Raw genomic sequence first — 19799 nt, forward strand, 5'->3', positions numbered from 1 at the left:
GCTGTTCTTCCAGAGGACCCGGATTCAATTCCCAGTACCCATATGGCAGCTCACAACTGTCTATATAGCTCCTATTCCAGGGTATCCAACACCCTTACACAGACATACATGCAGACAAAACATCAATGCACTAAAGATAAAAATAAACTAAAAAAAAAAAGATATGAGTATTAAGAACAAACTAAACTGGTGTAGCTTTTTTGGTTGTTGTTGACAACAGTTTGATATAGGCACAAACTTCTAGATTCTGTGAAAATAAACCTTTTCTGGGCTTGCTTCAGCAACACATACTAAAATTGGAGTGACAAAGCCATATATTAAAATGGCTCCTGTACAAGGCTGACATACTAACTTGTGGTACATTCCTATTTCTTGGGAAAAAAGAGAAATCTTTCCTACAAATTAAAAGTTTCCAATATCTATAATAATACACTTACATTCAAGGAATGGAAACAAAGAGTCCATTGTAAATTGACCTTAACTTAAAGACATGAGGTATTAGTAATCAGAATTTGGTGGTCAAAATTTTAATGCAAAAGATATAAAGCAGTGATTGGGGAAGGTAACAGAATCAGCATAAAAATATCATTTTATTTGGCCAGAAAAGTTAAGCTATAGGAGGAGTAAGAGGGTACAACAGAACTGTTTACCACCTGTTTAAACAAACAAACTACTTATCTGTTTTTCAAGAACTCACAGACAGAAGTAGCTATTATATAAACCACACCAGTCATTAATAACTTTTGTATTTTTTATATTTTATATCTTCCTAAAACATTATTTAAGCTTAACGTACTTAAAATATATTCCCTTTCCCTGAAAAGCTGTTTTAGTGTTTAAATCCTATAGCACAACACCTTGCATATAAAGGAAATAGGAACCACGACTTTTATTAAAGAACTGTAGTTTTTATAATTGTATACTTAAATTGGTATTTTTCAAACATCAATAAACTACATTTGGGTTTTTTTTTTTTTGTCAGTTAGGTATATCTGGTTTCTACAAGGAAGGCTGAACTCATGCTGATTTGCTTTTAAATGTGGTCTTTGACAACTAAATCTAAAATTTATTTTTGAAATTTACAACATCAATTTCTGTACAGAATTTACTATTTTTAAATAAAGTCATGATCAGTGTGTGCTTCTGTACTTCTCACTCTCTTCTTTCAACTGGTAAAGTCTTTTCAGAGGGTTGATTCTAAAGTTATATGTACAAAAGGCACCGCAGACATTTATCTGGGTGGTGAGGCTGCAAAATCTTCATTTATGCCAAAGTATCAATGGAGTTGTTCTATTTTCTTCTATTGTATTTAGTACTGCATTTCTCAGCATAACATATTCCATTGCATCTTTTATATTTTTGAACATTCATAAATAAATTATTAATTCAAGGTGGATCACTGAATGTCTAGTCCAACAAGTGCTAATGCATTAACTTGAGCACCTAGAACAGTCTATGTTCTAATAGGTAATGGCCCAATTAATGGCAGAGTCAAAACTAGAATCCAAATATTCCAGCGTCAAACTCAATGTTACTTCTACTACATGCTTTCTACTTAACCTCTATCTACCCTTATTTCCCCAGTAGGTTAAATTGATTACTTGTTCAGTGAATGCTTAAAATGTGTTTCCATCAGCATTTTTTTTCCAGTCAGGTTTGTGGGAGTGCAAGCCTTTAATCGCAGTGCTTGGGAAGCACAGGCATGTGGATCTCTGCATTTTAGGCCAGACATGGCCACACAGAGAAACCTTGCCTGGAAAAGACAACCAACCAACCAACCAACTAAATAAATAAATAAAAATAATACTTTTTATATGATGCTCCTTCTACTATGAAAGACATTCTCTTTTGTTCTCAATAAAACAGCTCCCAATCTCTGACTCAATAATTAATAATAATAATAAACAATAATACCCACCTACCCAGTAAGTTCAGTCAAATGCATTACTTGCTCACTGTATATTTAATGTATTATTTTTACTGACAAAACATTTCCTCTTCCCCTTCTTGTTTAGTTATTTACATCTCGTGATTCTTTAAAGGTACACCTTAAACCATATATATCAGTAAAAAAAAAAAGGCAACAATTATGAAGTAGTATTTCTACTCTCTTAGTACCTAACATGAAATTCAGTATTACTGAAATGTGCTTAAATAAAAACAACATCTTTATAGACTGTCAGTTTTTAATTCTGTCTACTGCATTGGAAATTAAAGACTGATATTCAGGATTTGCTGAGGAATTCTGAAGAATTTTACGTTTTTTTTTAACACTTCCCCCCAAGAAGAATGATACTCTAAACTGTTACTTTTAAATTTAGAATCACCGGAGAGTAACAGAATGTCTCTGAAAGTCAAACAGAATGTTAGATACAACTTGTGTTATCTTTTCACTTACAATCCACATTTATAAAAGGACAAAATTTAATCATTTCAGCTAAGTTCATATTTTTTCTAGTATAGCACAAAAAAGTCTAACTGCTAAAAGAAATACAATTTTCTTAACTTTAAAAACTATCTAATCAAGAATTGGTGTCGTTTGTTTCTGTAAAAAGAGTGAACTGTAATCTGTTATATAAATGGTAGAAGGAATTTTAACCTAATGGCTTTAATTCTGTTTTTTCCATACAAGGTGTACAAGTCTTGCAATCCAAAGGCTAATGGAATCAGTGCCAAAGTTAAATTACACAAACAAAGTAATTAAAAAAATCCCCATTATTTTTAACTTGGTTGTTAAAGGACTGGATTCAGCCAGATTCTTGTTGGTATGAACCATTAGTTTACAGGTATTTGAACAAACCATATAATTCCATTGGAAAACAAGCCTCTTCAAATGCTCTACCAAATTGAGTTGGCTCTATTAAAGGAAATTAGCTTCCCTCATGATTCCCTGAGGCTCATTACTCTGGATACATGAAAGTCAAGATATTGCTCCAGCCTCAAATGCACTATCCTTCATATAAACATTGATGCTGTAGTGTACTAAACTTTTAAATTCTTTTAATAGCATACAAAACTTGTGTTACTTTTTCTTCCTCCATACTGAAGACTGAACCTATGGCCAAGTATATGCTAGATAAGTGTTCTATTGCTGAGCTATATTCCCATACCGATTTTTAATTTTTTTACTTTGAGATGGTCTCACAAAGTTCTAAGTTCACTCTATAGTTCAAGCAGAGCTTAAACTTTCAATCCTACTACTTTAGCCTCCCATAGCTTGATTAATACCCTTACTTGGATCTTCTCAATTCTAAAGGCACATGATATATAACTAAGCAGTTTTTCTATGCTGCCTCAAGAACCTAGACTTTTATGAAAGAATCCCCAAAGTGCAGTTTGGGGATCTTATGTACAAACTTGTGTTATCTATAGTCTGTAAGTTTTTTTTATTCATGGAATTATTGTTGGTTTTGATTTTGGTTTTTTGAGACAGGGTTTTTCTAGGTAGCCTGGTTTTCCTGGAACTTGCTCTGTAGACCTCAAACTCAGAGATCTGCCTGCTTCTGCCTCCTGAGCACTGGAACTAAAAGTGTGTGCTGGGATTAAAGGTATGTGCCACCACTACCTTGGCTAGAGACTTTTTTTTTAATACCTAGAGAAAAAAGTTTTAAAAGAACAAGCAAAGGACAAAAATGTTACTATCTATCTGTATGTTTTGTTTTTGAACTAAATATCACTCCTTCATGACATTAAGAAAAATGGTTAAAACTTTCAAGTCTGTCTTACTTGTGAAATGAAGATATTACCTATTTATCATAATACTAAAATTAGACTGAAATAGTATATTTAACGTATTTTGCAAGGCAACTGACAAAATTTTAAATAAATACCAACTCCTACCCAATTTAAAGTTGGCTTCATGTGAATGAAGTTTGTTAAACATATTTAATACAATTTGTGTCTAAACATCATTGGCAACTAATTTCACAACTACTCATATGACAGTAATGTTAGTAACAACGGCAATATCCAGCAAATGCTGGTTGACAAGTATATAATTAAGACAATGATGACGACTACTACTACTACTACTACTTCTTCTTTAAAGTTATATGTTTTTTCTCAATACTTTAGGCTCAGAGGAATTTAAAAACTTGCAGCTAAGTTCACAGATCACAGCTAGGAAGCATTTCTGGGATCTGAATTCAAGCAGATCAAACTCCAAACTGTATTTACTCATGTATTTATTTCACTAATATTGGCTGAGTATTTGCAACTTTTAAACTGCTGCATTACTGATAGTCTTTAATTCTGTACTGTCAATTCCTATTATCTGAAAATACTGCCTTATTTTTTACTGATATCCATTCTTTATCATAAGAATAATAAAGGGCCTGTGTCTTGTTACTTTTCTAAAGAACTGCTTGTGTTTGAGGCAACAAAAAAGTGAGGTTGTGATAATAGCCATGAAAAATAAAAAGATCAAATTAAAATGTGTTTTAAGAACTCTTTTTTTAGATAGGTTAGTCAGAGAAAGTCTCCCAAAGAATATTAACATTAAAAGAAAGATTTGGATGAATTACAGCCATGATACACAAAGTGTATTATCAGTGCATTTATTTCTCTATTAAACCAGTCTGTACTTACTACTTTCATATCAGTACAGGTTAAAATGCCCTCATATCATAAATGACACTATAATATTCATTAATTCAATATAACATTTGATTTAAGCTGGATCTCTGAGATCAGAATTCTTTTTTTTTTTTTATTTATTGGTGTTTTGACTGCATGTATGTCTGTGTACGGGTGTTAGATCTTGGAGTTACAGACAGTTGTTATCTGCCATGTGGGTGCTAGGAATTGAACCCAGATTCTCTGAAGAGCAATCAGTGCTCTTAACTGCTGAGCCATCTCTCCAGCCCCCAGAATTCTTGATATTTTCCCGATGTGTCATTATTTAATGATCACCTTGGATTTCACAATCTCTTATAAGCAACAGATAAATAGTATTTACTTGCTCTTCCAAACCATGGGTAAAGGAAGAATTTAACTATAAATTCAAATGTCAATTGAATATGCAGACCATTAAAGTATCTATCTTGTTCAGTGCTGTAACTATTAAACAGCTAAGTAACTGTGCAAACAGAAAAAAACTCTTGTATACTTAGGAAAAAAGGAACTTGTTCTTGAGAGGCATAGTATTGAAGATGGAATAGTTAATATCAAAATAGAACACAGAACAGGTAGCAATGCTACTGGTAAAGAGTGCCAGCAACAAGACTGAAGAAATGGCTGCGTGATTAAGAGCACATGATGCTTTTCCAGAGGCCCCAGGTTTGATTCCCAGTCCCCACATGGTGGCTCCCAACACTCTCTACTCTAGCTCCAGGGAATCTGAAGCCTTCTTTTTGCCTCCCTGGGCACCAGGCACATATGTGATGCACAGAAAAACATAGAAGCAAAATGCTCATGCACATAAAATTAAAAAACCAACCAGTCAAACAAAAAGAACCAAAAAACGAGTGACAAGTAGAGTAGGATGTTGGTTCATTTCTTCACGTAAGATTACCTTCTCAGAATAGTCTTGCCCAGGGAAGAGCACTGCATCGCACTACATCCCATCCCATCCTGCAATTGGTTATTCAGTACCAAGGAGTCAGTCCTGAGACCATATATATACAGGGAACAGTATGTGGACCGAGCAGCTGTATTTAGGAATTTGAATATATGTGCATATATTCATAGACAGAGATATTTGAGAGATAGCAAGGAGTAAATGGGAAGGGGTGGATGAGGAAAAAAGGGGGGAAATTGTATAAATATATTAGAAATTTTAAAATATGATAGATATAAAAATTACCTTCTCAGAGAAAATTCTTAGTTTAAATATACTTTCTCAGGAATAGTATCTTTGACTCTCCCAAGAAGAGTAAAATTCCCTAACTTCATTATGTCTATACTATCTATTTGGTTTAGTGAATGGACTATTTTAATATGCCCATTGTTCCTAGTATACTATAAAATTTCTGTAGACTATTAAAACATCTCTCTTGCTCATTGCTATGTCCACAACTTAGCACACAGATGATGCAAAAAGGAGGTAGAGTGTCTGTCTAGCATGCATGAAAGCCTGAGTTTGATGCCCAGCACAATGACAGCACATTCATCCTAGCACTCAGGAGTTGAAAGCAAGAGGTCAAGGTCATCTTTGACTACATTTCAAGTTTAATGAAGACGCATCTCCAAAATCTAGAGAAGGTAAGACTAGGTGTGGTGGTACACACCTTTAACCTAGGACTTGGGAGGCAGACTTAGGCAGATCTGTTAGTTTATGTTAGTCTAGTCTACAAATTGAGTCCAGGGTAGCCTTGTCTCAAAGAGAGAGGAGAGAGAGATGGGGGAGAAAGACAGAGGGAGAGGAGGAGGAGGAGGAAGAGAAATAACGTTATACAATTAATTATGGGAATTAAAATGAAAAGCCAGACACTGTAGCTTGCATCTGTAGTCTCAGCACTTTAGAAGCTAAGGCAGGATTGCTCAGAAGGATTGCTGAGTCTGAATCAGCCTGGAAGACATAAGACGACTCTGTCTCAAAAGACAAAGTAACAAAGAAACTTATAACTACAGTTCATGGGTACAATTGAACAAGATTCTGGAATAGAAAAATCTGGCCTAGGAAGCTAAGTCCAAGACTTTTTTTTTTTTCTTTTTCGAGACAGGGTTTCTCTGTGGCTTTGGAGCCTGTCCTGGAACTAGCTCTGTAGACCAGGCTGGTCTCGAACTCACAGAGATCCACCTGGCTCTGCCTCCCGAGTGCACCACCATCGCCTGGCTAAAATGTTTCTTTTAAGATTTATTTATTTATTTATTATGTATACAGTGCTCTGTCTGGGCGTATGTCTGCACACCAGAAGAGGGCACCAGATCTCATTATGGATGGATGTGAGCCACTCTGTGGGTGCTGGGAATTGAACTCAGGACCTCTGGAAGAGCAGCCAATGCTCTTAACCTCTGAGCCATTTCTCCAACCCCTAGTCCAAGACTCTTTGTAATCAATCAATGCCAAATATATAGAAGGCCCTTGGAGGTATCTTACCAATTACTGTTAGGGAGAATATATAACAGACCTCAACTAGAAACTAGAGACTGGTGTGTGTGTGGTGTTAGTTAAGAAAATATAACCTTTTTGAATGGATAACCAAACATCAACATGTTTCCTTAATAAGCATGTAGTAGGTAAGCTGAGTATATTAGCATTTTTAAATTAGTTAAATCTATATCCAAGGTAGATTTGCAAGAAAGAATGCTATATCAATCTTGATTCACAATAGTAACTGTTGTTTATATAATTATATAAAATCATTGCATAATTATTTAAATGACTTATTTAAATACCCCACATTAATATCAGAGCCTCAAATACAAGCAATCTTCCATTAAAGCAACAAAAGACACAGTCCCCTTTGACACTTCACTGGAACTCATAAAATAAAAATGGATTAGTTAAAAGTAAGACAGCATGTCCAAATATATGAATGAACAGTGCAGAATACTAAAGATACTTTAAAACTAGACCTGTAAAGACCAGAAGAAAAACAAAACATAGATTAATGTCACCAGTAGTATGCTCTGAATTGAGAATTTTGACACAGTACCAGTCAATTTACTTTGTAAACTTTGTTAATTTTTGAGACAAGGTCTCCACAGGAATGTTAAGTCCTAAAACAGCTTTACAAGATGTTATCTTAAATAGAAAGACAATGACAAAACAGCAGAGCAATTTCCTTTTCCAATAAGGCATACAAGCTTCCCTTTCTTAAGAAACTGGTTTTAGAAAAATATCTCGAAATGTGTGGGTTATCAAATGAAATATGATTTGCTCTTGCCCTCAGAAAACTAAGTGAAGATAGGCTAAAAATCATGAGGAAATGTTGCTAGGCAAAATCGCACAGTCCCTACCCCCACAACACAGAAAGCAATTTAAACTTGCTATTCAAAAATTACAATTTTGAGATTTCAGAATCTGTATAGTAGCAAGAGAATGGACAAGGGTTTCAGATGTCACCTACCCTTGGAATTTTCACTGTTAAAGTTAGTTTCCTACTTTATCTGTATTAGTTTCCCTCATTCTACACTTTTTTCTATACCTATATATTGTTTTTATTTGTATGTCAGTTTCTATTTATTGCAATTTAGCTTCATTTTAATAGGATAAAAAAATTCCAAGAGTCATTTTAAATTTCATTTCTCCTTTGGACGATAATTCTCACAAATTAGCATAGTATCTAACTTAACTACACCTGGGATTCTTTAATTGAATTTTTTTATTTATTTAGGTAATGAGTGCACAAAATGTAACTTAATAAAAGGAATCTTTCACAAGGAAAGGACAATGTGAAAGGAACTGAGAAATAAACTAAATAAACAAATGAAAAAATAAACCCGCTGCTTATTGATGCTCCAGTTTGTGACATTTCTATTACAGCTGCTCAAAAGATTAGAACATTGGGGGCTAGAGAGACAGCTCAATGGTTAAGGGCACTGGTTGTTCTTCCAGAGTTTATTTCCCAGCAACTACTTAGTGGCTCACAACCAACTATAATAAAGGAATCTGATGCTCCCTTCTGGCATAAAGGTGTATGTGCAGATAGAGCACTCATAAAATAAATAAATCTGGAAGGGAGGGAGGGAGGGAAGGAGGGAGGTCAGCTTGGTCTACAAAGTGAGTTCCAGGGCAGCCAGGACTGTTACACTGAGAAATCCTGTCTCAAAAAACAAGCAGACAACAGCATTGTTTTTGATTCCTCTCCAGGAATAAAGCTATAGATTCAAGCAGTTTAACAACAAAAGGAAGAAAAAAAAGAGAGAGAGAACTAAAGAAAACCAAAAGCTGCTCAATATCAGGTAATGAAATATTATTTAACTATAAAAAGCAGAAAGTACTTATATGTTACCACATGGATGAACCATGAAAACATTATGCTAAGTGAGTAAAACAATACTGACATTAAATGTTCCACGAAAGTAAAATCTAACTTGAATTGGAGGAGGTGACTGATAGTACACATGGGGTTTCTTTTGGAGAATGGTGAAAAAGTACTGGAATCTGGTGATGGATACACCAGGAATGTAACAGAAACTACACCTATTTACTTTAGCTTCAACATAAATTCCTATTTGCTCAATCCCCCCACCCCAAAAAAACCAGAAGGTTTCTCTGTAGCTTTGGGGCCTGTCCTGGAACAATCTGTTCAAAAACTGAAAACAGACTGATTGCTTTAATTCCAAGAAATAGTTATAATAGTCTGAGTTCTATTAAACTTAAAAGTCTTATTTCATTTAAGAAAGAGTATTTTATTCTCAACTCAGCTGAATTTTACAATTAATAAAGATATTAAAATGATGGCTCAACTCCAGAAGATTGTCTGGAAATTTTTAGAATTAATAATTTACGTAATAATTTGCTTTTACATGTTTCACATGTATAAGCCAGGCATCATTTTATATACCTACAATTCCAAAAGGCAGACAGAAGCAGGAGGACTAAACATTTAAGGTCAGTTTTTCAAAAAACTAGAAAGATCTTCCTGCAAATATACAGGATCCTAATAAAAAAATCTTTTTTAAATTATGATTATGGCCGGGCAGTGGTGGCGCACGTCTTTAATCCCAGCACTTGGGAGGCAGAGGTAGGCGGATCTCTGTGAGTTCGAGGCCAGCCTGGTCTACAAGAGCTAGTTCCGGGACAGGCACCAAAGCTACAGAGAAACCCTGTCTCGAAAAACAAAACAAAACAAAACAAATAAATTATGATTATGTACAGACCTCTTCAGGTAAATTTTGTAAAACAAATTCTAGTGATGTATTTAGACTAAATTATTAACTAACTTCTTTTGTTAAAAGCATGGTGGTAAGTATACTAAATTTTGTGAATCATAAAATCTCTGCCATTACAGTAAGAAAAGTCACTAATATGAAAGTCAATACAGTTTTATTTCAACCTTGTAGGTTTTAGGAATCTGGGTGCTCTGTGTAAGATATTAGTTATGAGTCTTTTCTGTCAGATACTCAATTTATACTCAAATTGTTTTATCTTCCCATTCTAGTAAGACTTTTATGTAAATGTGTTAATACCACTCCTCAAGTTACACTTTTGTTCCCACAAAGGCCCCCTCCTTACTGCAATCCAGGAATATGATGGCTTGGAGCAACGACCCTTCTCTCTTCATTTCCTGTGTGCCAATTCTTTTAAGACTGTCTAATTGAGGGGCTCAGAGGTTAAGAGCAATCAATGGCTGCTCTTCCAGAGGTCCTGAGTTCAGTTCCCAGCAACCACATAGTGACTCATAACCATCTATAATGAGATCTGGTGTTCTCTTCTGGTGGGCAGGGTACAGAAAGAACACTGTATCACACACACCCCCAAAAAGACTGTCTAATTGAATTAAGACTAAGATAAAGACAAAGTCATCACCTGAATTAGAATAAAAGCCAAGTGCACTTACTATCTGTCCAACAGATCTTCTCTTGCTCAAAAGTAAAGTTTGCTCTGTGTAGACACTTCAGTTGGAGTTGTGATCTTTTTCTTTGCAATCCTAAACTTATTTCTAATATAATGGATGAACAACCAGTGCTCTTCACTACTGGGCCATCTATCTATCTCTCCAGTGCCCTACTTTCTATTTTTATGTACAGAGTGTGTGCATATGTGTCCCCATCCCACTTTGTTTTACTAGGGTTTCTTAACAGGAACTGGATGAAAAACTATTTGCAAGAGCTCTCTTCAATGGTTATACAGCTGTAAAAAATATCTCTGCCTTCCCTAGTGACTATTTACAGTCTATAGATAAGATACTCAGAGAAGGGAGACAACAGACAGAAAAGCTGTGAGTTGCTAGCTGGAACCTTGCCGGTAGGCCATGTGCCTCGTGATAAAATATAAAATAATGGAAATGGGTTAATTCTAGATGTAAGAGCTAGCTAGCAATACGCTTAAGCTATTGACCAAACAGTGCTGCAAAAAACAAAAACAAAAACAAAAAAACCCTCAGGGAAGGTGCGGGCTCCTAAATCCCTCCCCCTTAGCTACTGTAAGTCCTCAGGAAGAGACAGGATATTGGCTAACATAACTGCAGCAGAATCAATAATGCTAATGTGTAGACATTAACATGCTCCAAAAACGTAGTTCCACCTCCCTCAAGTACTTCCTTCTGTTTTTAAATTCTTTCTATTTCCTCTTATAAGTTATAAGGTTGTCCCAATTATGGCTGAGCATTCAACATACTCGTGTTCTTATAACAATGATCAATTAGAAACCTCAGAAATTACCAATGGCCATTGTAAAAATACACTTTTCTAAAATGGTCATTTATTTTCTTAACTGTTAAGTATAAAGAGCTCAATTTTAACTTTAATAAGACAAAACAAAAAGCATAATCATCTTGATTCCATACTTCCACATGTTCAGTCATTTCCCCCTATTAGCTGCTAATGTAATAATGATATACAATAATAATGATCATTTCCCATTTTCCCCCTTCTCCCTACATTACCCAAGTTAGGCAGGACTCATAATCTTGACTCAGTACTCAGGACACAGATCTGTAGGATATGATGCTTACTCTGCTGGGTCTGTCTTTGGTCTGATACTAGTTTGCTGTGTCCCTTCTCTCCCCTTTGAGATAAGGATGTTTATTTGGTCCCATTGCATATTGGAAATATTCATCGTGGGTTTTTTATTGCTTAAATAAAATGTTATAAACAATGTTTATTATTTTGTATACAAGTGTGTGTGTATATACACAAGTACCATAAAATGCCCATAGAGGTCTCAAAATAACTTGCCAGAACTGGTTCTCTCATTTCACCAAATGGGTCATGGGGACTTGAACTCAGATCCTCGGGCTTGTTGGCAGGTATTTTTATCTGCTAAGCCATGCCCCAACTCCTCAGTTTTGAGAGTGTAAGGAGCTTGAGTTTCATTAAAAGTTGGGCTTTTAAACAGTGTTGGAACTATAAGACTAGAAGTTTTGAAGTTGGACTGAATGCATTTTGTATTATGGTATGGCCATGAACATATGGGAACAAGGAGAGGACTTGTGATGATATAACCGATATATATTAAGATTTTCCTATACTATCCTGCTGTGTGAACTCTCATCCCATAGATCTTTAATTTCCTGGGAGGAATGCCTTTACATGCAGCAGGCAAGAAGTGTTCTCCTTGCTCTTTGGCAATGCAGCTTAGCACATTCAAAGGCATTATGCAAACATATCCCATTAGGCCATGAGACTTTCTGTATCCTGAGCCTACAATGATGAGAAATGCTCATTGTTTTTCTATTCCTGCTTTGAGCTAATTCTGAGCCACCTGAAATAAAAGCTACACAGCATTGCCTAAAGTCCCCTGGTTCTGTTGACTCTCATAATTCCTTGGTAACAGTCTCTTGCAAGTTGTGATATGATGGTTTGCACTGTCTACTTGACAAGATCTAGAATAACCTTGGAGACAAACCTCTAGGAATATATGTGAGGAATTATACTGATTAGGTGAACTGAACTGGGAAGGCCTACTCTAAATATGGGTGACACCACTTCCTGGGATATGGTACTAGACTGCATACAGAGGAGAAAGCTAGTTTAGCACCAGTGTTCATCTATCTCTGCTTCCTGGCTATAGATGGTGAATAACTGCTTCAAAAACCCTGCCACGATGGACTGTATTCTTGAAATGAGAGACAAAATAAACCTTTTCTCCCTTGAATTGCTTTTGTCCAGTACTACTGTCACAGTAACAGACAAGTAACTGATAATGATGTCCTTATTTGGAAATAGGATTATTACAAAGATTAAATCCAGCAAAGTGAATTTAAAATTGTTTTTATCATGTATTAATGTAACTGTTTAGTTTTAGAGGGATGCCACAGCAAAAAAGCACAAGTTCAATGAAACATTTATTTTCTCAAGGTTCTAGAGGCCAGCAGTTCTAACCTTCAGTTTCAGCATGCTCAAATGTCTTCTAAAATATGTGGGGAAAACCCTTTTTTTCTTCGTAGCTTACACTGATTTGTCCTCAGTGTTCTTTGGCTTGTAGCCACAGTAAAAACAGAAATCTCTTTCTCTGACATCACATGAGATATCACAGATACTCTATAGTATATACATCAGTTCTTACAAAGATACCTGTCACTGGGTTAAGGTAGGATTAAAAACCAGCCAACATGTATACATTTGGTGAAGTATGATATTCTATGTGATAAATTATTTAATTCACTTATGTAACAAGACATACAGCTCAATAAAATAAGAATTGGGTTTGAAGGATGGGGATATGTCTCAGCTGTTAAGAGCACTACCTTCTTTTCTAAAGGACCAGAGTTAAATCCCCAGCACCCACTTGGGAGCTAACAATTGTCTCTAATTCCAGGTCCAAGGGGACCCAATGCCCTCTACATGCTGGCAAAACACCCATACATATAAAGAAAAAAGGGAAGGGTAGGGAGGGGAGGGCAGGGGAGGGGAGGGGAGGGGATAAAAGGGAAGGAAGATACAGTCATATGGAAAACAAATGAGTTGAATTAAATGGTTGTTAGGAGTTAGAATACTAGCCAATAATTCTACTCCTACACAAAAACCAGATGGCCAATCAAATTCTTGTACATGAATATTCACAGTAGATCTATTCACAATACCCCAAAAGGTTAAACAAACTAAATATCCACCAACAGATTAATGCTAAACCAACTACACTGTATATATACAATAGAATATCACCTCTTAAAAGTAATGACCCTATGCCTACTATGTACAAAGCTAGAGGGGTTCTATTATGAACACTATGATCCTCAAAAAGAAACAAGGATGGGAAAATAATTCATGAACTTTAAAAACATGCTGGAAGAAGCTAGTCACAAAAGACCACACATTATTTCCTACATATAAATTATCCAGAAAGGTCTATAGAAACAGAATATCACTCTTGTTTTTATTATGCAAAAAAATTTTTCCTAATTAAGATTGGTACACACATACATATAAACATATATATAAAATATCAATCAATAAAATTCTCTAAAATTTTATAAAAACAATCAGCACAAAACAGAATAACTTGCAAAGAAAATTCACTGCAAATGACCTTTAAAGACTACCAAAGCGCTGGGTGGTAGTAGTGCACACCTTTAATCATAGCATTCAGGAGACACAGGCAGGCAGATCTTTGTGAGATCAAGGCCAGCCTGGTCTACAGGATGAGTTCCAAGACAGCCAGGGTGGTTAAACAGAGAAACCCTACCTCAAAAAATGAGAGAGAGAAAGAAGGAGGTGGGGTAGAAAAGGGGAGGGAGAGGAGGGGGAGTGAAATGGTGGAGGGAGAGAGAGAGGGGGAGAAAGACAGCAAGAGTGAAAATACAGCAGTAACTACAGTGGGAAAGTGAACCTGCTATTTTGTGGTCTGAACCCATGACAATATCTAACATTTTCTCTGAAAGAAAACCAAAAAACTCTTTCCTCTTTATGCCCAAGGTCCCACTGAATCTTAGATACTTCTGTATCAATTATCTATTACAGTCTCATGGCCACAATATTAACCTATATATTCTTGCTGCTTTCAAAAGTCTACAATTGAAATCACTTCTAAAGCAATATAATAGTAATACAAAACGATGTATTATAATTAAGAACACAGATGAACTATTAAGAGATATTGGAATGCAGTTTCAAATAAAATATACTTCATGCTAAAGGTTTAAGTGACTACAAGGGAGGTGGAAAGAAACTGATTAACTTTGCTCTCACTGTACACTGCATCTAACTGAGCAAACTCTCATTCCAACAGCTTAGGTTTTCTATTATTGCCCCCTTTTGCACATGTGGATATTATCTAGTTTGATTTTATTAAATATGTGATGTCATCAACAATTAAGACAAGGACTTACACTGGTCACTCGACGGTAGATCTGCGCAGCATTTTGGCACTCTGAGTATGGATATTCAGATGTAGCCATCTCAAGCATGCACATCCCAAAAGCATAAACATCAACGGATTCGTCATATTTTTCCTCATACATCTCAGGAGCCATGAACTCCGGAGTACCTTAAATTAAAACAATGATTCAGACTCAATTGAATAGTAGCTGTAGGTTTTACCTACTAGAGGTTTCAAAAAGCAGAGGGGAAAAAAATGGAAGGAGATGAAGAAAAAGAAAAGGGGAAGAGGAAGGAAATCTTAGTCTGTTCCATCAAATATCCTATAGAAGATCTTCCATTGTAAGGTCTTTAAAACAGGTACATGATTACTTAAACTGTTGAAATTGTGTTTCCACTATTACCATAGAACTTTGACTAAGAGATACATTAGCATTATAATGAAAACAAATAAAAAGGTAAGAAAAAACTAGCAGAAGGGATATAAGATAGTAGCAATAAAAAGATCAGATACTTGTCTGCCTTCTACCATATGGCAGTTGTATTCACAGCTAGCTTTTTGCCATTAATATGTCCCTTTTTAAGGAGACCTTGCTGGGCGGGGTGGGGGGGGTGTTTCCTCTGTATTCAATGTTTTTAAAAATAATAACATGTAATCATCTGCCAAGGCCACTCATCAGAGCCTCTTCTTCACATATTTACCATACAACTCACAATGCACAAGTAAGACTAATGCAGATACAGGAAATACAGTGAGGGGCATCCTACAGGTGAAAAACAAATGCACATACACATACAACAGATACAGAACTCAAATACACACTGGTTTGTGACACAGTATGTATGTGTGTGTATGCATATAGTCCTACAAGATAAGATTTTAGAAATAATTTCAGGATCTTTAACTTCCAATTCCAGAATAAGTATGTACATTATGATTAATAAACAAAGGAAATAAGAACTCCATTGGACCAGTGATTATAAGATGCCAAAGACAATCAAATGCTTCCTGTCAAGAAAACAAAAGGGCAATTTGGCTTCAAATATATTTTTCTTGTTAATATATTGTGTGAAAATGTATGAACAGCATTCAAAATCCTAACTTCACAATATTCCATTGAGAACATTGGTTTAGTTTTGTTCTTTATGTTAAAAAATGCAAATTACAGGTGTGCCATGCTATTCTTATTGTATTTAGGATTCTGGCCTGCTTAATCATGAATGCACTTTGTGAACTGAAAATTTTTAAAGAGAACTAAAGCTTATCAAAACAGTCATTATTTCTTCCAGCTGTGACTAATATACAATTAAAAAGTCTGAAAGGTCACTCTTATTATTTAGACAATTTACTAATTCCCAATAGGGTTAATTTTGCTCTCCTTACAGCAATGTCTGGAAACATTTTTGGTTATAACAATTAGGAGTAAATAGACAAAATATGCTACAAATATTTTTGGGTAGAATCCAGGCACGCTACGAAATAATTCTACAATATACAAGAAAACCTTAAAAAATAACTGTCTAGACCCACCTATCCAGTTTACTGAGGCTGAGAAACCTAATTTTGATATATCATTCATTCTAAAAGGTCAGAGTAAAGAAAAGTTGATGAGATCGGCTTTTCATAGTACAGCCCCCTATATTCCTATTTTCAAATCAAAATTTTACAGCCATGTATTCTTACATTTTTGGTTGTGAGCCTAGCCTTTAACAGCTAAGCCATCTCTCTAGCCCTAGCCAGGTATTCTTGAAGATATAGCCAACAAACATTTCTGAAGCTAAACTACATAAACTCCCATTTACTTTATGAAAAAAGAAACATTACTTCTACTGTATAAGTATAAAATATTAACAGAATGACTCAGTAAGACTGTTAACAAGAAAGGTTATATCAACAAAGTTCACCTTACTTCTCTCTATGTAACTTTATAAAACATCAATAGTCTTCAAAATGATTTTAGAAGTTTAAATATTAAAAAGCATTCATTTCGTATTTAAGTAGACTTGATCACTAAGTTAATGATATGAATTTCTGAAGGCTTATTTTGTGTCAGAAAAGATATAATGGGGTCAGGTTTCTAAGGAAAAGCTATGTCAAAAGGCCAAACTGGCTCCAAAGCACACTTGGAAACATACCTATCACACTCTTGGCAAAGGAAGCCCGCTTTAGAGTTGCCAGACCAAGGTCTCCAATCTTGACTGAACCCGTAGGGCCAGTGATAAAGATGTTGTCACATTTAAGGTCCCGGTGAATAATTGGTGGTGTTCGTGTGTGCAAAAACTGAAGTCCTTTAAGGATTTGCCGACACCAGCTTCTTAGAACTTTGATTTTCATCACTTTAAATCTTTTTAAGTACCTGGAAAAGGCAAAGTAAAACCAAACAGGTTATCAATGATATAAGCTTTCTGCTTTGAAGAACTCAATTAAATTCTATTATACTAAGGCAGAAAGAAATATCAAATTTAGAATATTGAGACTCAGTAACTTTAAGGGTTAGTAATACTTATAGTAAGGTTAAAGGAGCTGAGATAAGTTTAAAATGAAATTCTATTTAAAGACAAGAAATAAGTCCTTAAAATATTTTTATAGTTGAGTAATAAACTCTTCTTGAAAAAATATTTATCTTTATGTGTGACTATAAGTATGTGCATGTGGGGTAGGGGATTACATGTACCTGTGCCATGTGTAGAAGTCAAAAGTTAAGCCGGGTGGTGGCGGCGCACGCCTTTAATCCCAGCACTCGGGAGGCAGAGGCAGGCGGATCTCTGTGAGTTCGAGTTCGAGGCCAGCCTGGTCTACAAGAGCTAGTTCCAGGACAGGAACCAAAAGCTACGGAGAAACCCTGTCTCGAAAAATCAAAAAAAAAAAGAGACGGTTAAATTCCTTAAAACTGAAGGTACAGACGTTTACCAGCTGCCTGGCTTGTTACCTGGGTGCTGGGATCTGAGCTCTTGTCTTCAAGACTGTGCAGCAAGCGATCTTAATTATTTCTCTGGTTAGTAGTTTGATTTTGAAAGGATCTATGTAGGCCAGGCTAGCCTCAAACTTGCAATTCTTCTGCCTCTGCATCCCTCTTTCATTTTTTTGTATGTATGTATGTATTTGAGAATGGTCTCATGTAAGCCAGGGAGACTATAAACTTGCTATATAACTAAAGATAATCTTGAACTCTTGATCCTACTGTCTCTGCTTCCCAAGGTTAGAACTTTAAGTATGCACCACCCTGCCCAGTTTTTGCAGTGCTAGGAATAGAACCCAGCACTAAGCAAACACTTTACCAACTGAGTACCCCAGTTCTTGGAGAAACTAATTAGCATTTGGTAAGAAAATTCCTATAACAGAAAAAAATGCATACTTAAAATTAGTTTGCTATTAATATAATTAAAAGAATTTTGCTTCTAGTAAATGATAGAGTGGCTTCTACCAGTCACCAATGTATTCCTAAACTGGTTTTAAAAAAAGGAAAATGGGCTGGCAAGATGGCTTACTAGGTAAAAAGAGCAGACCAATTCCTCCAAATTGTGTACCACAACACATGCTGCCCATATTTGTACAAACACAAAAGCAAATAAATGTAATTTAATAATTTTTAAATAAAAAAAATGAAGAACAAAACGAAATCAAAGTGGTTTCACATGAGAATAAAGGGAAAACAATGAGTAAGGAGCCTCTCTCTATGTGTGTGTGTGTGCACACATGCATGTACATGTGGAAAGAAAGGTCAACTTTGAATGTCATTTCATCCATCTTGTATTTTAAGTCAGGGTATTTAACTGATCTTATCAAGTAGGCTAGACCGACTGGCTAGGAAGCCCCAAGGACTCATCTGATTCCATTATTGAAATAAAGCAGATAATCATGCCTTGCTTTTTTTCATGTGGGCTTTATAAAGACTGAACTCATGTCTTCTTGCTTTCCTGCTCAGTGGGTAAAGGTAGTTGCTGCATGCCTTCTGACAATCTCCATGACTCACAAGAGATAATGGATTCCCATTAAGTATTCTTTGATCCCCATATGCATGCCATGCCATGTGTATGTGTACATACACATAAGCAAATGTAATCATTTTTAAAAAGGTCTTATGTGGTAAATGAAACAAATTTTGGACATGGTGTAATAAAAAACAGTTCTATGAGTTCAGTGCAATGATGATAAGTAAAGGAATGGTGAGGCTAGAGAGATGCTTCAGTGGTTAAGAACACTTGTTAAACACTTCCAAAAGACTTAAGTTCAGTTCCCAGTATCTTTGCCAGGCAGCTCATAACCACCTTAACTCCAGCTTCAAGGTATCCAACATTCTGTTATGACTGCTATGAGCATCTGCATATGGGTAGTTTGCACATACATGCACGCATACACACACAGACATACAGACACACAAAGTAAACCTTTTTTTTTTTTTAAGATGGAAAAGGAGGGCAGATAACTTGGTGCACGAACCTAATGAGTTTTAAGTTTGATTTCTGGAATTCATGGTGGAAGGAAAGCAGTACATGCTGGATTTAGTCTTCTGACCTCTACACTTGTGCCATGGCATGCATATGGACTAGTACACACACACTGTTCTCATTCATATTCTAACTTATTCTCATATTCTTGCTCCTCTCCCCCCACCCATAATAATAAAATACACTTTAAAAAGGAAAGAAAGAGACCAGCTCAACAAGAGGGAAATCATGCCATCTTGCCTAGTACTGGAAACCTAGTCAAGTACCTAGGACTAACGAAGATGTGGATCTTGGAGGAGAGTCTACAACTGCCACTTTACTAAAGCAACATACTCCCTAACTACATTCTAAATTTTTATTCTTATACCCACAGAAGTGTAGTTCTTATCCCTCAATAAGGAAAGTTCTCTTAGTAACAGACAATTATTACAGACAACAACTGATGAGAATGCAGAGTTGTAACGTCCAGACATAACCGACAC

At 35.7% G+C, this 19799-nt stretch overlaps 1 protein-coding gene across 15 annotated transcripts in view; it reads right to left on the bottom strand.

Annotated features, from left to right (window-relative positions):
* The window catches only part of Wnk1 (WNK lysine deficient protein kinase 1), a 118716-nt gene that overhangs the window by 58104 nt on the left and 40813 nt on the right, over positions 1-19799 (bottom strand). For all 15 annotated transcript variants that reach the window (XM_041634877.1, XM_041634885.1, XM_041634796.1 and 12 more), the window contains exons 3-4: positions 17005-17225; positions 14880-15037 (exon numbers count right to left, since the gene is read on the bottom strand). In XM_041634877.1, coding sequence (XP_041490811.1) covers positions 14880-15037; positions 17005-17225 — 379 coding nt within the window. The remainder of the gene's footprint in view (positions 1-14879; positions 15038-17004; positions 17226-19799) is intronic.

Source organism: Microtus oregoni, unplaced genomic scaffold (genome assembly GCF_018167655.1).
Source record: "Microtus oregoni isolate MIOR12 unplaced genomic scaffold, Mior012 000002F_ref0000024, whole genome shotgun sequence".
Taxonomy (NCBI): Eukaryota; Metazoa; Chordata; class Mammalia; order Rodentia; family Cricetidae; genus Microtus; species Microtus oregoni.